Source organism: Orcinus orca, chromosome 19, assembly GCF_937001465.1.
Source record: "Orcinus orca chromosome 19, mOrcOrc1.1, whole genome shotgun sequence".
In the NCBI taxonomy this organism is placed as follows: Eukaryota; Metazoa; Chordata; class Mammalia; order Artiodactyla; family Delphinidae; genus Orcinus; species Orcinus orca.
This window is the reverse complement of record NC_064577.1, coordinates 50,877,030-50,895,491: the sequence shown is the minus strand read 5'-3', so window position 1 is coordinate 50,895,491 and position 18,462 is coordinate 50,877,030. Positions and strand designations below refer to the sequence as shown.

The 18,462-nt window shown below is 38.6% G+C and overlaps 1 protein-coding gene and 1 long non-coding RNA gene across 3 annotated transcripts in view; one reads left to right on the top strand and one right to left on the bottom strand.

The window, feature by feature from the left end:
• The window catches only part of GDPD1 (glycerophosphodiester phosphodiesterase domain containing 1), a 44,086-nt gene extending 36,720 nt beyond the window's left edge, over positions 1-7,366 (top strand). For both annotated transcript variants that reach the window (XM_004271753.3, XM_033431658.2), the window contains exons 7-10: positions 1,332-1,465; positions 4,331-4,390; positions 6,118-6,169; positions 6,576-7,366. In XM_004271753.3, the coding sequence (XP_004271801.2) occupies positions 1,332-1,465; positions 4,331-4,390; positions 6,118-6,169; positions 6,576-6,698 (369 nt within the window). In that variant the 3' untranslated portion in view covers positions 6,699-7,366. The remainder of the gene's footprint in view (positions 1-1,331; positions 1,466-4,330; positions 4,391-6,117; positions 6,170-6,575) is intronic.
• LOC117202099 (uncharacterized) overlaps positions 1-18,462 on the bottom strand; it is a 59,059-nt gene that overhangs the window by 3,091 nt on the left and 37,506 nt on the right. The window lies entirely within an intron of this gene.

Sequence of the window (18,462 nt, the reverse complement as noted above, 5' to 3'; positions counted from 1 at the left end):
AACTAAAAATATAAAAATAAAAGAAAGTGGGGGACACAGTGGTGCTGGGAAAAATATGTGGCACTGATTCTCATCTAATGACTTTTTATTCGCTCATACTTAATGCAGTTGTTTTTATCCTTGGCTGTGTATTGGAATTACCGGAATTGTTTCAAAAAATACTAATGCCTGGGTGCCATTCCAGATATTCTAACTGAATACAGGGACAACCAGTTATTATGCCAACGGTATGCCAGCATACCGCTCCTAGCCCTCTCCTACCAGTGACCTTGCATGGCTCTCCAGAGGTACCAGTTACTGTTTTTAGTTCTCTGGTTCCAAAGTTGCATAAGTTGTGAGGGTCAGCCCCTAGCCCTATTTCCTCCTATGAGCTCTGTTATTCTTAGTGTATGAATTTGCATAAATCAAAGTTTTTTTCAGGGACTTGTATACTGTGTTGCAGCTGGAACACCTGTATATAAATAAACTGAAAATATTACAAAGCAGCATGTGAACTTAGGAGCAAAAGAAGTCCTCAAACTTATTTACTCCATTTTTAAAAAATAAAGAAGTAGGTAATTTAGAGCTAATATTGAAAATAAATTATGTTTTTGCATGATTTTTTCAATATATTACTTTTATTCAGAAATATTCAAATTTATTATAATGTTTATTTGTTTTAAAGACAGACATAGGAGGAGCTGGAGGAGGTGGGTATGGGGAGCTCTTTACTGGGTACAGAGTTTCAGTTTTGCAAGTTGAAAAGAGTTCACATATATATGAAGCTTGCAGTTGAAGGGTTTGGGGATCTTGAACACATTTTGTAATAGAAACTTAGAAGGGTGGTTAGATTCTTAGACTAGTGTACAAAGTCCTATTTACATTTGAAAATATGTATATGTAGCTGAAAGGTGACATATTTTCAACACCATTAATATATATCTATATTCATATCTGTATCATATACTGTTTAAAAATTTATTATATATATGGTTATTGAGTATGTAGAAGGTTACTGAATATTTTATTTCTTTATCTTGTTCCATTAAATTTGGTATGTTTAATCTCTACTGATAAGGACAAGCAGTAACAGACAGAAATGGTATTGCAAAAGCAGAGAGTAGGGAATAGAGAAACTTGAGTATCAATTAATACTATAGGCCTCCAAGATAGATCCTGAGCCATTTGTCAAGGACTAGTCATTTCTAAGTGTGGTGTGTTAGAAATGGATGTTGATAATTCAGGGAGTACTTTTAACAGATGTCAAGACACAGTCTTGGGAAATTTTGAAGGTTGTGAAATAAACCTCTTTATTTGAACAATATTTGAACAATATTGTTTGTGTCTTGTAGAATTCAGAAATTCCTATACTCTTCAGTTTACAACGTGTTCTGCTCATTCTTGGCCTGTTCTTCACTGGCCTCTTGCCCTTTGTGCCCATTCGAGAACAGTTTTTTGAAATCCCAATGCCTTCTATCATACTGAAGTAAGTGGTTCCCCTGTTTTCATCACTTCTCAATTACAGGAAACCTAAGACGAAGACTTGTTGATATCAGTGATAAAGAATAGATTGCTCTAGTTATTTCCATATTTGATATAATTAAGATTCATTCTCTAAAATGAATAATAAAGGTTTTAAAGTATTTACCTGACCCATTTCAGGTAACAATGACTTTCAGTGCCTGTGTACTCAGAAGTCAGGTAAAAAGAATTGAGCTTAATCATTGAAACATCTAATAGCAATTGCCCTCCACCTTCCCTTACTTCCTTCTGCTTGATTGACAACTATACCCAGCTGAAATTCCATTAAGCTCCAAATTCACCACTAGTATTAAATCACCACCACCACCACCACAACAACAATGCAGAAAAACCTCTGGAGATGGGAGGAAGAAAAGGATAGAGTTAGTTTTTATAAAACTAACATATTTATGTAATTCCATATTTATGTAATTTCTCTGCTGGGTATAAAGCCTTGCTTTTCACACACTAATTTACTACAAAGATAAAAATATATAAAACACTTAGCATTGCCTGGCAAATAATAAGCAGTCAATAAATGATAACTTTTATTGTTAAATTATCTTTATCATTATTATTAGAGAGCTTCATCTCACAATCCCCTACCCTTATAATGTCATTCCTAGCTATACATTTCTAATAATAACCGAGCCATGACAAAGGAACTCAGAGCTTCTGAGGAGATCATTTAAATGTGACTTCACCTGCATGAAAACTCTTTTCATCCCCACAGAACTTCAAAAAAAATCAAGCTGAACATTAGTGCATAAGTCATTAGGAAATATCATTAAGAGAAACAAGTTGATCAGTACCCCTGTACTCAGCATCTATGTTTCATGCTTGTCTTCCAGTTTGAGTTTGTTAGTTATGAGTATGTTTATTTTATCTATTCCCAATTACATTTACTAGCAGTGTTTGTAGCTATTTCTGAAACGAAACAGCATCATTCTTGTCTACAAACAAACCATTTTTGTTTGTTAGATTAAAATAATTCCTAACCATTTATTCCTAAAGTACTTAGCTTTCCTCTGGTCAAGAGTGTACTGTTGTGCTCTCTAGATCATCTCCATGTGTTCCTTTTAGAAGCAAATATTATTAAAAAATAGACATATGAACAAACTTCATAGAATTAATTTTTTTCTCTAAAAAATGATTATGGATTAAGACACTGGTAGGATATTATGTGTTTGTATATTTTATTATTTTTTTTTTAATTTATTTTTGGCTGCATTGGGTCTTCGTTGCTGCGCACAGGCTTTCTCTAGTTTCGGCAAGCGGGGGCTACTCTTCGTTGCGGTGTGCGGGCTTCTCATTGCGGTGGCTTCTCTTGTTGCGGAGCACAAGTCCTAGAGTGCGTGGGCTTCAGTAGTTGTGGCTTGGGGTCTCGGTAGTTGTGGCTCGCGGCTGTAGAGCACAGGCTCAGTAGTTGTGGTTCACGCGCTTAGTTGCTCCGCAGCATGTGGGATCTTCCTGGACCAGGGATAGAGCCCGTGTTCCCTGCATTGGCAGGCAGATTCTTAACCACTACGCCACCAGGGAAGTCCTTATTATTTTTTTTAATGAAAGACGGTACTTCCTAAGACAACATAATCATTTGTTGTCAATAACTAGTATTTTGAGTTATTAAATTCTTGGGATTCCTGAAATTGCAATCAGGACTTTCTACCTGGGCTAGAGTTAGTGGGAAAAGAGGAGTTTATTTAGAGAGCTTCAAATAAAAACTGAATTCAGAGAAAAAGACAAAAAATGAATTTAGTGGACTTCCCTGGTGGCGCAGTGGTTGAGAGTCTGCCTGCCAATGCAAGGGACATGGGTTCGATTCTTGGCCCAGGAAGATCCCACATGTCACGGAGCAACTAGGCCTGTGCACCACAGCCGCTGAGCCTGTGCTCTAGAGCCCGTGAGCCACAACTATTAAGCCCACGTGCCACAACTACTGAAGCCTGCGCGCCTAGAGTCTGTGCTCTGCAACAAGAGAAGCCATGACAACGAGAGGCCGCGCACCGCAACGAGGAGTAGCCCCTGCTCGCCGCAACTAGAGAAAGCCTGCGAGCAGCAACGAAGACCCAACCCAGCCAAAAATAAAAATAAATAAATTTATTTTTTAAAAAATGAATTTAGTGTAGATAGGAGGAGTTAGAAAGGAAATAAGAAATGAAGATCTGGGGAGAATAAAAATCACTCTGTGCTGTTTAACTTAGAAAGAAGCTGAGGAATCTTCATAGTAGAGAGACTGACTAATCAGAGATGTCTCTGGACACAACCCAGAGTTAATGACACAGGTGCTGCTCTAGGCATCAAAGAGGTTGAAGAAGGAGCTCAGCTTAGGTCTAAAAGTCATGTATACTCTTTCAGTAGGAGAGATATTTTAAAAGGACAGGGCCTAGGTCTTAAAACATTGAAAGTGAAAGAAAAAAAATGCCTTTAGGGTTTTTTGAGTCTCATTTTTACCCCAAATATCTTTTAATCCATAGTAAAGTTTGGTTGTGTGTTTAAATCTACTACATAACAAAATTACAGCAGACAAAGCAAAAGAAAGAGGCTTCACCAGAAACGAGAAGAGACATGAGTTCTGGGCACCCAGGGTCTCTGGAAAGATAACTTATTAATTTTAACCTTTGAATTGTAGCAAAAAATCAGCTTGAAATCAATGAAAATAGAAAACCCAAATGGGCTTTGTTTGAACTTATTTTTGCCCTTTTCCAAATATTTTTTAAACATATACTAAGTGCAGACAAGGCACTCTTTTTGTTTTTGTACTTGTTTTATTTTATCACACTGATATATTCCTGTGTTTCTAATTTATGATTTAAATTTTATTTTGCCTCAGGCTAAAAGAACCACACACCATGTCCAGAAGTCAAAAGTTTCTCATCTGGCTTTCTGATATGTAAGAATTTTAGTTTCTTGATATACAAATTATTGTTTTAACTCTATTAAATACGATGCTTATAATTTAGAGCAGGCTTTCTACATGTAATTTGTAACAGGGATGTGTTGAACATCTACTATACAAACGGATGATGTATGAATCATTTAGAACTAGCTTAATTACTAGTCACAAAACCTTAAGAAGAATTGAGAGATAATCTCATCAAACTCAGGAGAAAACTGAGCACCCACCTACCCGAAGTTAGATGATTTACAGTACTTGGCGTTATGTAGCTGGTTAGTAGCAGAGCCGGGATATATACCCATCCCCTCTACTTAGTCACTGTTTCCACGAGCCTGCAGTCAAAAATACAGTGAAAAGAGGTGTGTACAGCAATGCAATATATGTAAGAGTACATATTGACTAATGGCACATCTCTCAGGAAAATCTGCAGCGAGACTTAACAGCAAAAAGGAAGCCCTGTCTATATGGTGGGCATCTACTTTAGATAAAATGCGTTAAATTCTAAGACATGTTGAGTTTAATGTTAGGTAAACCCCACAAAGTTATTGTGCTATACTTTGCTTTAAAGTGGAACCTTGAATGCTTAAGTAATAGTCATAAATCACAACCTTTTATCACTAGCTCCTCTTTCATAGAGTTGGAAAACTAGTTGTATCTTTTCTCTGTGCCACAGGGTTTCTTCTTTTCTGCTGTATTCCTGATTTAATTTCTAGTTTTTAAGGATGCATTTTTAATTGGTGTTAAATGCATATGATTTTTAGTTTCTGTTACTTAATCATTCTAATAGACATAAACAGAATAGAAATAGTATGTGTAGCTTTTCAGTACAGTAAGTTCCCATCTTGCTCAAGTGGTTTGTATCTAAAAGTTCATTTTTAAGTTAGTTATTTGGAACTGAAAAAAAATGCTTTTTTTTCCTATATAAAGGATAGTGTAATTAATGGACATCAGGTTTCTTTTTTTTGATATACATTTATTTATTTATTTATTTTGGCTGTGTTGTGTCTTTGTTGCTGCACGGGGGCTTTCTGTAGTTGTGGTGAGCGGGGGCTACTCTTAGTTGTGGTAGGTGGGCTTCTCATTGTGGTGGCTTCTCTTGTTGTGGAGCACGGGCTCTAGGAACGCAGGCTCCAGTAGTTGTGGCACGCAGGCTCAGTAGTTGTGACCCATGGGCTTAGTTGCTCCGCGACATGTGGGATCTTCCCAGACCAGGGCTCAAACCCGTGTCCCCTGCATTGGCAGGCGGATTCTTAACCACTGCGCCACCAGGGAAGTCCTGGACATTAAGTTTCTAAGATAGCTCACAAAAGACTAATTCATTTTGTAAATGGACTGTGATGTTATAGAATTTGACCCAAGTTCACTGCTTTATTTTAACTTGGAAAGTTAGGAACACCGACTTCCCAGTTATTTCTCACTCTCATTATGATGCCAGCAAGGAAAGTGAGGAAGCCCCTTCTGCACTGAGCTGCTTCAATAAGAATACATCTCCTGGGGATCTAGTGGCAGCAAGGAGTAGAAAGGAGTTTCAGCAGTTAAGATACAAATGCATCCACAGTAGCTATTATTGCTTGAGGCCGTTGGTTATATTGCCAAAACGTTGGGATTAAGTTCAACTAGGAATTATAAACTTTAAATTGACTAAGTTAGGACTGAGGACTAATTTTAGTGCTCCTTTAGGGCTAAGGAGTACCTAAATCTGTTGTGCTTTTCTTTTCTAGTCTACTAATGAGAAAAGCTTTGTTCGACCACCTCACTGCCCGAGGCATTCAGGTAAGTTTTTGGAATGATGCATTTTAGAAACAGCGTAGTTTAGCAGTTTAACACAAGTTTAAGGGGCAGGAACTTTTAACTGACTTACTATGGTCCTGACTCTGCTTCTGCTGCTTTACTGGTTCTCATATGAAGACCTTAAGCTCTGCCTTACAGTTAACAAGAAAGTATTGGCATTTCAGAATTCACCTGTGTATTGGTGAGAATAGTTGAAGCCGAGAGGTGGGACGGTCATATTTAATGAGCAAAGTGGACTTTGTTTAAAGGGCTCAACGATTTCTTAAAATTGCAGGTTATTAAAAGGTTATTTTTAAGTGTGCTGAGATTGTAGTGGATAAATGCTACCATAAAAATAATTTTCTATTTTAACATTTCTTCTCATATTTCTCATGTTTCTAATTTTCAGGTGTACATTTGGGTATTAAATGAAGAGCAGGAATACAAAAGAGCTTTTGATTTGGGAGCAACTGGGGTGATGACAGACTATCCAACAAAACTTAAGGACTTTTTACATAATTTTTCAGAATAGAAAAGGAGGTACTCAGAAGCATTCAAAGAAAACATGAAAAGACTTAAGAAAAAAAATTGTTATTATTTCCCTAAGCCATTTCTGGAATGGTAAAAGGTTTAATCAGTTAAGTGTTTATTACCTCATTTTTAAGCCTGTCTGAGAATGTAGAAACTATATATTGTATATCTATTTTAAACAATATTGCATATTTTACATTTGTAAATAGTTTGTTTAGAAAGAAAACTGGTTATGAGATGTAAGTAGAAGATTATCGATCAAGATTTCTGTATATGATGCAGTATTCTACTATTATAAGTAATTCTGAAATCAAAGACTATTGGATAAATTTGACATTAGTCTTCACTGGAATAAGATCAACTAATCAGTAAGACAGAATTATTGAAGGCCATTACAGCTATCCGAGTTGTCTTCTTATTTCTAGGTACATCTTAGTTAAAGGGGAAAAATACAGTGAAAGGAGAGCTCGGAAATCAGTGATGTAATTATCTGACAAGTTGAACATTGTTAGCAGAAAGCAGACTCAAAGAAATAACTGAAAGTTTATTACATGATCAGAAATAAAATCTGTAGACTAAATTCGAATTTCTTGGTTGCTGTTGTCAATAGGGACATTCTATTTGGAATCTTTTTCAGGTATGTAGCAAAGCTACTGTGTCTTTTTTTTTGGTAAACATTAAAATTGGACTTAATTGTAAATTAAAACAAGATGCAAATAGTCACATTTTTGTTTCCTCTAAAGAAATGTACATTTTCCATTGTTGGCAATGACTAACTGTCTGGACCTACATCTAGATTTTAAATAACATCTTGAATCCTAACAATCATATGAAACTGATGAAAGTGCGTATCACTGTGTCTAAAACTTATAGTATAAGCCACCTCCTCCTGATCTTTAAGAATCTATTCTTCTGAGTATTAGTGGAAAGAGAATTTCTCAAAGCATTAGGCATCACTTTCTCAGATTTTCTGACGTGACTTCATGTAAATCTGTTTCTAATCTTTTTGACTTATTTTCGTTATCTCTCTGGGAGGTAAGTATAATCTGGAACATTTGAAGTTTGCCAGCTAACAGCTACAAAGGATGATCATACTCTCCCACCTGGATGACATAAATGACATTTTTTTTTTGTTTAAACTGAAATAAAATTTTCAGAAACAAAGTAAGGGTTCTTCATTGGTGGTGTTTTTGTTTTGCAGTCATAATTCCAAATATGCTTTATAATTTTTTTTCAGAATTTAATGAGATGGTAAATTGATAGTGTAACTAAATACACCTGAGACTTCTCTTTAGTGTAAGGAAAATAAAATATAGAAACACTTTTACGGTAAAGAAATTGCTGCTTGGTATTTGAGTAAATAACTTGGGCAGGTAATCCATTAAATCCATCATTTTCACTTTCGCTTATAGTAATTTATGATTATAGTTGCTAGAGATCTTTTTGATCATCTTTGATATAATTCTTTTTGCAATTTCCCCTTTCCAACTTTTGCTTTGTTATGATTCAGTTATGATGCAGTTCATATTATAGGGCAAGCATGTATTTTGTGTCAATCAGTAGAAGATAAAGTACCCAGCATGGTAAAGATGTTTAGAAAGTCATGTTTTAAAAGTTTGATGATTTTATAGTCAAGGTGACTTCAATTCATTTAATAAAAGTATAGTATCTATAACAGGAGAGTTATCAGATAACATCTGAATATTGCTTTTCTGATTGGGGCATCACATTTTAAAAGAGGTTAGATACCCTTTCATTCTGAGAGAGATATTGCTAGGCCTTGCGTGGTAGGGAAGGCTAGAGAAGTGGTCAAAAGATGGGATTAGACCCTTTGCCTGGGATGAAGCTGGCACTAGATTTGACAGACCCAGGGACTTCCCTGGTGGTCCAGTTGTTAAGACTCTGCACTCCTAAAATGCAGGGGGCACGGGTTCAGTCCCTGGGTGGGGAACTAAGATCCCCACAAGCCATGAAGCGTGGCCTAAAAAAAAAAAAAAGATTTGACAGACCTATAGTCCAGCATGCCAGTAGAATCCTAAATACATGGCAGTGGACAGCAGTTACAGGTAGGTATTTCAGTAGGAAATTGGCATGAGGGAATTTTCTTTTCTTTTTTTATTTTTTTTATTTTTTTGTGGTACGCAGGCCTCTCACTGCTGTGGCCTCTCCCATTGTGGAGCACAGGCTCCAGACGCTCAGGCTCAGCGGCCATGGCTCACGGGCCCAGCCGCTCCGCGGCATGTGGGATCTTCCTGGACCGGGGCACGAACCCATATTCCCTGCATCGGCAGGTGAACTCTCAACCACTGCACCACCAGGGAAACCCGGGAATTTTATTTTCTTACTATCTTTTTTTTTTTTTTTTTTTCTGGCCGCGTTGCGTGGCATGCGGGATCTTCCCCAACCAGGGATTGAAACTGTGTCCCCTGCATTGGGAGCATGGAGTCATAACCACTGGACCACCCTGGAAGTCCTGCCGGAATTTGTGAATTTTAACTTGAAGTAGTACGAGTTTCTCTATAGGACTAGGGTCCAAGGCATGTTACCAAGGCAAAACAGGACACAAGTTACAAGAACTAGGACCCAGATCTTGGAAAGAAGCTCATTTAATAGAACCGAAAAACAGAGTGATAACACTGGACTAATTACAGTAGTAAGTTGACACTGAGTCCCAGAGATGTTGAACCGCTCATTTCTGGCCAGGACTTGTTCTAGAAATTGGGGTGTGGCCCTGGCTACAGGTGGGCATCTAGTAGCCCAACTGTGGAGAAAGAATGGCTGCAGTGGGGTAGGAAAAGAGAACGTAAAGCATAAATCATCGTATGTTCTAGTATGGGAAATCATTGACGCAAAATACAATGTGAACGATTCTGCTTAGAGTTGTGCAACATGGTGGGCCTGAAAAGGTTTAAAAAAAAATATCAAGAGAGAATCTGCCATAGATTAAAAAAAAAAAAAGTTTCCTTTCCAATTAAGGAAAGCCATGAATGCCAGGTTGAAGAGTTTGTTCTGAATCAAAAGTCATGTGTCAAGTAGGTGGCTAAACTTGAGATGTTAAAAACAAGAACTGAAACTGCCAGACAATAATATATCATAATCATTTCAGTACCAAAGGGAAGATGTAAATAGCAGTCAGAGACCAGGCACCAAAACGAGATCAGGACCAAAGTGGTCAGATCAAAGAGTCAACGAGATCAGAACGCTGGGAGCATACCGACATAATTCATAAAGCCACTAGTGATGTTTATCTTTTTCTGCCTTTTTTGTATAACACTGACAAACTATTGTTTGGAAAGTTGGATCATCCTATAAGCTGAAATAAGGATATAAGCCTCGACCAGAGAATGGTCCAGAAACCAGGTCAGAAGGCTATACAGTTCCAATTAACATTAGATTGCCTAAAAATTAATTTGGCAATAGTCTACAAGATGGAAACTCTTGCAGCAATCCAGGAATGAAGTAATACGTGTCCAGATGAAAGCAGGGGCAATATAAGTAGGGAAACAATGAATCTAAGCGTCTCTGTAACGGAAAAATTAATAAGTGACTAGATGAGCTTAAAAGGAGAAGAGAAAGTTCACTACTAACTCCAAAGCTGCAGGAAATGGGGAACTTGGAGAGGGGTCCAGTTTGGTGGTAAAAATAATGTATATGGGTACTCTTTGAAATGACAGAAAGGTGTTCGAGTTTAGGTATATTAGCCCTAGGATGAAAGGATAGATCTGGAAGAATAGATTTAGGAGTTTTGTGTACTTTATAGGTATTGTGAAGCTAGCACTTTATTTTTTAGCATAAATTTCAGCTGTTTTTATTTTTATTTACTTTTTAATGTTTATGTTTTTAATTTATTTTTTATGTATTTATTTTATTTTTGGTTGCGTTGGGTCTTCGTTGCTGCGTGTGGGCTTTCTCTAGTTGTGTTGAGCGGGGGCTACTCTTTGTTGTGGTGAGCAGGCTTTTCATTGCGGTGGCTTCTCCCGTTGCGGAGCACAGGCTCTAGAGCTCAGGCTCAGTAGTTGTGGCACAGGGTCTTAAATACTCTGTGGCATGTGGGATCTTCCCGGACCAGGGATCAAACCCATGTCCGCTGCATTGGCAGGCGGATTCTTAACCACTGAGCCACCAGGGAAGTTCCAAAGCTAGCACTCTAAAGATGATATTAGTTCCTTCTCAGTATTCTACTTGCAATTTGAATAGGTTGCTATGCCACCAGATGCCTACGTTGTGAATAGCATGGTTCATACCACAGTGAGACTGAATGATAACATTTTTCCCCACTCATTTATGCCCTCTTCTTTCAAAAGTAGAGAAGTCTATAATAAAAAGGCATAATTTTAACTCATTGCTTATGAAAATAATACAAATACATTGGTCTTGTTTGCCCACTAGTTTTTGTTTTTTGGTTTTTTTTTGCAGTACGCAGGCCTCTCATTGTTGTGGCCTCTCGCGTTGCGGACACAGGCTCCAGATGCGCAGGCCCAGCGGCCATGGCTCACGAGCCCAGGCATGTGGGATCTTCCCGGACCGGGGCACGAACCCGTGTCCCCTGCATCGGCAGGCGGACTCCCAACCACTGCACCACCAGGGAAGCCCCATTGCCCACTCGTTGTAAATTTTAGTTCCTTGAAGCCCCAAGACGGGGCCTAGGCAGCTTCTGCTGGGTGAGTTGGGATGGTTATGCTAAGAGGGGGCTGAGCAGGTATAGCTGGGTGTTACCCCTTCCCAGTCGACAAGCGCTGCTTCACTTTTTTCTGTTTCATATGTGAGTTCCACATAAAGTTTGACTTAGAAAAGGAGTTTTCTGCAAAAAAATTTTTTCTTTGCTTCTGTAATCTTTGATCTAAGACCTTTTCCCCCTTCAGCCTTGAGTAGAACCGCTCTTTCTTCCTTCCTTCCTAACTCACTCTAAGCCTTTTTCATTCAGTCAGTTCCTCAAGGGTTTATGGTCCTTTCTGGTCAAAAACTTTTCAAGAACAATGAGTTGGGGATATGAACAGGTAATCCACAAATATAAAAAGTCAACAATCAAAAAATGCTTCACCTCACTAGTAAAGACCTATAAATTCAAACAACGTTGAGTGAGATACCAATTTCTAACTTAGAAGGGCAAGAGTGAAAGCATTGGTGAGAGGCATGGGGAAACAGGCACTCATGAACTGTTGGTGGGAATATAAATTGGCAGAACACTTTGAGGATTAATTTGACAGTATCTTTAAATATATCCTTTCACTCCGAAGTTCCAGTGCTTGGAATAATATCCTAAGAAAATAGCAGGACAAGTACCCAAAGGTACATATGCATAGTGAAAAGTTAGAAACAATCTAAGTATGCAACATGAAGGAACTGGTTACATAAATTATGATAAATCCAAATAATGATATTATTAAAATATTAATGTTCTGTGTGTACTGATGTGAGATATTATTAAGTAAAAAGACTAAACCATAAGACCATATAATCTATAATCAAAAAATATTTATACATATTCATTTAAAAAGCTAATGATAGCTACCAAAGTGTTAGTTGTGGTTTTTGTGATGATGGAATTATGAGTGACTTATTTTTACTTGTCTATGTTTTCTAATTTTTCTACAATTAATAGAGATCAATTATTTTTAAAAGAATTTAAAAATAAAAGCCTTTCTAGCTACCACAGATTTGTTAGGTGTCCAGGGCCTTAGTAGGTGACTTTTTTCCAAATTCTTGAGAAGCGAAACCTTTAACTGCCAACTTGGAGTTGACCAAAGAATCCAGCTTTTCTGCTTAACTACTTCTTTCCAACAAATCAGGAAAGAGGGATTATGGCTTTGCTTTGGATATGATCCAGAAATTATCTGGACATTTTTTAAAAGTTCATAATTCCAGGGACTTCCCTGGTGGTGCAGTGGTTAAGAATCCACCTGCCAATGCAGGGGACACGGGTTTGAGCCCTGGTCCGGGAAGATCCCACCTGCCATGGAGCAACTAAGCCCGTGCGCCACAACTACTGAGCCTGCACTCTAGAGCCCGCGAGCCACAACTACTGAGCTTGCATGCCACAACTACTGAAGCCTGTGCGCCTAGAGCCCGTGCTCTGCAACAAGAGAAGCTACTGCAACAAGAAGCCTGCACACCACATCTGGAGTAGCTCCCACTCGCCGCAACTAGAGAAAGCCCGCATGCAGCAACAAAGACCCAATGCAACCAAAAATAAATAAATAAAATAATTTTTAAAAATTCATAACTCCACAACTCAAAGACATTTACTTTTTATTAATTTTTTGCTCTATTTTCTTCTATCTTTTTACAGTCCATAGTTTTTGGGGTTTCTACATGGTAATGATTACACTGTTATATGTACTTCTACATTTTGGGGTTTTTTTCCACTTAATATTACATGAACAGTTTCCCATGTTATAAATTCTTTTAAAAAGGTAGAATGCTATTTAACCGAGTAGATGTGCCATGATTTACTGAACTATTTCCCTTCATTAGAAATTTGTTTCCAATTATTCATTATTATAAATAATGCTGTGATGAACATTCTTATGTATACCTCACCCCCTTATACCCAGTCATGAAATCCTAGATATCAAATCTATTTATTGATACTTCTTTTCAACTCCACTGCCACCATCCTAGTACAAGCTACCATCATCTATAGACTGGAACAATACAACTGCCTTCTTTTTTCTAAATTTAATGTAATTTATTTTGAATAGGTAATATACTCACTGGTTCATAGAGTACAAAAGGATATACGGTGAAATTTCTCTTTCCCATTCCTATCCTCCAATCACTGAATTCCCTCTCTGGAGGAAGTAGGAAATCAATATGATCACATATTTATGCAATGGGTATTTATTGAGCACCTCCTGTAGGTCAGTCACTTATTAGACCTGGAGGTATAATGGTAAGCCAGATAGACATCGTATATAGACTCATGGATCTTACATTCAGTTTGAGAATACAAACAAAAAAAGTGAACAAATGTTAATTTCAAGTTGAAGCAAATATTATGGACATAAACAAGGGACTGAGCTAAGGAAGAACAAAGTCAAGCTTATTCTAGGTAAAATGGTCAAGTTAGGTCTCTTTGAGGAGGTGGCATTTATACTGAGATCTAAAGCAAGAGGAATGAACCAACCAAAGAATAGGAGGAAGAGCACTCTAAGCAGATGGAAGAGCTTATGCAAAGGCCCTGAGGCAGGAAAGAGCTTGGTGGATACTAAGAATAAAAAGAAGAGGCAGGGGGCTTCCCTGGTGGCGCAGTGGTTTAGAGTCCGCCTGCCGATGCAGGGGACGCGGGTTTGTGCCCCGGTCCGGGAAGATCCCACATGCCGCGGAGCAGCTGGGCCCGTGGGCCATGGCCCTGAGCCTGCGCGTCCGGAGCCTGTGCTCCGCGACGGGAGAGGCCACAGCAGTGAGAGGCCCGCGTACCGCAAAAAAAAAAAAAAAAAAAAAAAAAAGAAGAGGCAGGGCTTTCCTGGTGGTCCAGTGGTTAAGACTCGGCACTTCCAAGACAGGGGGCACAGGTTCGATCCCTGGTTGGGGGACTAGGATCCCACATGCCGCCAGGGGCGGCCAAAAAATAAAAATTAAAAAAAAAAGAGCGGGATGTGACATACTGAAGAGCTTAGCTATTCATGGGAAGAAGGACACTTACTCCATTGTAAATGAAAAAAATCAAGGTACAAATGAAAGCAGGGCTTTGTTCTTTGTTGGTGGGAAGATTAGAGTTTTCATCCAATGGTTTCTAATTTCTCGATGACAGGTGAGACAAGGTCTTTGCTAAAACTGGGAATGGAGAAAGGGGTGTAAAAGTTTTGAGGAAACAGGAGCCTTTCTGTCATAGTCACCTTGGGAAGCGGGAATGTGTTCCTGTTAGAGAAACATAGTGGGATTCTTGGGATGTTCTGAGTGCTAATTGGAGGCTTGAGATTCTGCATTTAAAATGAAATGAATTCAGCTGTGATTTATCAAGAGTCAAACCTGTTGATAATTTGAATTAGGAGAGTAAAAAAACTCTTGAAAAAAGTGAGTGGGGGAAAAGAGTGAGCAGAGAGTTAAGCCTTAGAATATGCTCAAAGGAAACAGAGAATGTGTGGCCTGAGAAGTAGGGAAGTAGAGTGTCCTCAACCGCATGAAAGAAGAGAATTTAAGAAAGTGGTTATCAGCAGTGTCCCTAATAGGACATTGAGGTCAAGGAAGGCAAGGGCTGGAAAGGATGGCTGCATCTGGTTTAAAAGGATTGCAGCTCTATTTACAATAGCCTGGAGATGGAAACAACCTAAGTGCCCATCATTGGATGAATGGATAAAGAAGATGTGGCACATATATACAATGGAATATTACTCAGCCATAAAATGAAATGAAATTGAGCTATTTGTAATGAGGTGGATAGACCTAGAGTCTGTCATACAGAGTGAAGTAAGTCAGAAAGAGAAAGACAAATACCGTACGCTAACACATATATATGGAATTTAAGGGGAAAAAAATGTCATGAAGAACCTAGGGGTAAGACAGGAATAAAGACACAGACCTACTAGAGAATGGACTTGAGGATATGGGGAGGGGGAAGGGTAAGTTGGGACAAAGCAAGAGAGAGGCATGGACATATATACACTACCAAACGTAAGGTAGATAGCTAGTGGGAAGCAGCCGCATAGCACAGGGAGATCAGCTCAGTGCTTTGTGACTGCCTGGAGGGGTGGGATAGGGAGGGTGGGAGGGAGGGAGACGCAAGAGGGAGGAGATATGGGAACATGTGTATATGTATAACTGATTCACTTTGTTATAAAGCAGAAACTAACACACCATTGTAAAGCAATTCTACTCTAATAAAGATGTAAAAAAAAGGAGGCCTCCTTAACTGGGGTTTATTTATCCCTATAGTTGATGGAATTGATACCAGACTGCAAGGGGGAAGAGAACTGAATGGTATTAAGTGAGGCTAGTAAAAATCAGCCACTTATTCTAAGAAACTGGAGAACCAAGATGTTTGAAAAGGCAGCAGTATCAAGTGAGTTGTGTCCTAAATGGGGAGGCTTATAAATGTGTGAAAATGTGAAGAGCTAGTGGAGAGAGACTGGAAATATTGGAGAGAGAAGAATGTGGGCAAAGATCCCTTTCAAGACTGAATAGGTTGTAATTTATCCAACAAATATTTATGAATGCCTGCCAAGCCAGGTGCTTGGGTTACAGATGTATGTAAGCCATACAGAACAATTCTCGCCCTCCTTGGTATGTATGGCTTAGTTAGTAGGTAATCGAGAGCTGAGAGAAGAGGAGGAAGAGGTATCTTTCTTTCTTATACTCCAGGGTAGACTGGGAGTGTACAACACTGGCATGTTTTTGCACTTGAAAGAAAATAGAGGAACTAAAGGTAGTGTATTAGTCTGCTCGGGCTGCCATAGCAAAATACCACAGATTGGGAGGCTTAAATGACAGAAATTAATTTTCTCAGTTCTGGAGGCTAGAAGTCCAAGATCGAGGTACCAGGAGGGGTGGTGTCTGGTGAGACCTTTCTTCCTGACTTGCAGATGGCTCCTTCTTGCTATATCCCCACATGGCCTTTTCTCTATATGCACACAGAGAGGTCTCTGGTGTCTCTTTCTCCTATAAGGCAACAGTCCTATCAGATTAGGGCCCTAGTCTTATGACCTCATTTAATCTTAATTACTTCCTTAAAGGCCCTAATTCCAAATGCAGCCACACTGAGGTTTAGAGCCTCAACATAGGAACTTGGAGGGGGGACACAATTCAGTCCATAACAGGGGGGGATGGGGGGGTCAAAGTGGAAGAGCTGGAGATTGGTTACCTGTGGGGGGAGGTGGAGATAGGATGGGTAAATTGAGGAAATCTGAGACAGCTGGAGCAGGAAGCACTTGTAGCTGACCATGGAGGGGCTAAAATAGGAAATCTAGTGTGGCCTGGAATTGTCAGAGAGGAGCTGCTGTGTATTTCTTAGTTTCCTAGGATACCTACTTGGAGATTTACATAGATAGATGATACCAAACAAGCCCATAGGTTGTTAGAGAAGGAGAAAAAAAAAAAAAAAACCCAAACGCCTTTTCAAACGTTTAAATTCAAATTAAGCTTCAAGTGTCAGTGGGTTCAAAAGTTTTGGTATTGCTGAATAATGGTAATATGTTACATTTATATAGCTATTTTGATTTTATTCACTTTTACATACATTCTCATGTGTTTCTCACAAAACTGGTAGAGCAGTTGATATTATCACATCCCCGTTTTTTAGATGAAACTAAAATTGGGGGAATTTATAAGGTCACCAGGCTAGAATTGGTGTGATTGGGTCTTCTTAACTTTTACACTCACTCTGATTTTTCTAACTTGTCTTCAATTCACTATTCAGTGCTGAGAGAAATATCAAAAAACAGGTAGAAGGGGAGGTCATAATGTGATCCTATGAAAAGTAAAATTTCCAAATAAAAGCTACAGAAGAGAAAATTCCCACATGTCAAATGTATGTTCTGTTCTCTGACATGACAATTTTTTTAATTGGAGTATAGTTGATTTAAAATGTTGTGTTAGTTTCTGCTGTACAACAAAGTGAATCAGTTATACATATACATATATGTACTCTTTTTTAGATTCTTTTCCCATATAGGTCATTACAGAGTATTGAGAAGAGTTCCCTGTGCTATACAGTAGATCCTTATTAGTTATCTGTTTTGTATATAGTAGTGTTACTTAAACAATGTTGACAGCACCGTGGAGATGGGAATCAATGGTTGATATTCCATCACTAACCAAAACCATTAAACATGGAAGTAAATGGAAAACTACCACCACTTTTCTGAGAAATTCAGAAATCTCAGATAAAAACAAAAACTAATATTAAACATTTGTGAAACTAACACCCAGAATTGACATTATATCTTATTTTATATGCTTTAGTTTTTTCTAACAGAAGAAATAAAACATTACAGGTAAAATGGTATCTGATCCCTAACCCCAGTCAGAATCTCCTTCTGGTTTGTCCAGTGGGGAGCCCTAGTATGAGTTGAGACAGAGAGAAGAGAGAGAGAATGGTATTGCTTTTCCCAGGTTCCTTTCTATAAAATCAGTTTGGGCTGACTGAGTCCTTTAACTGAAGGGCAAGATTATTTCAAGGTGGCTCTGTCTCCAGGACACTCTCCTTCCAGGTTCCAGTAACAGCTCCCAAACTTTCTCCATTCTATGGGTGGTAAGAGCACTATTACTAGTCCTTGGACATTTTATTATCCTTGTGGTTTTCTCATACCGTTGTAGATTATGTCTTATTAAATAATACTCAAACTAGTCTAATTTGAGCATGCATCTGCTTCCTATTTATTCCCTGACCAATTCACTGGGGAAGATAGCCAAAATGCAGATTTTCAAGCCTTTGCCCCCTTTCTTTTCATTAATTCACTTAGTTATTCATTCACTCAACAGCTCTTTAAGTGCCCCATGTGCCTGGCACCAGGTAAGATGTTATGGGTACAAAGGTAACGAGACACAGTTCCTGCCTTTGAGAGAAGACACACAACAAGGAAGCAACTTAATCATGGCTAATGATTATGTGATAGAGGATTAAGGGAGCAGGTGGTAACTTTAGATTCAGTGACCAGGGAAGGCCTCTCTGTGGAGGTGGCATTTCAGCCTGAAACATGAGATAAAACCTGAGGGAAGGGCATTTGAGGCAGAAGAAACCACAAGTGCAAAAGGTGGGAGAGTGCTTGGTGTTTTCAAAGAGTAGAAAGGAAACCAGTGTGCTTGGAGCAAAGTAAACTGGAGATGCA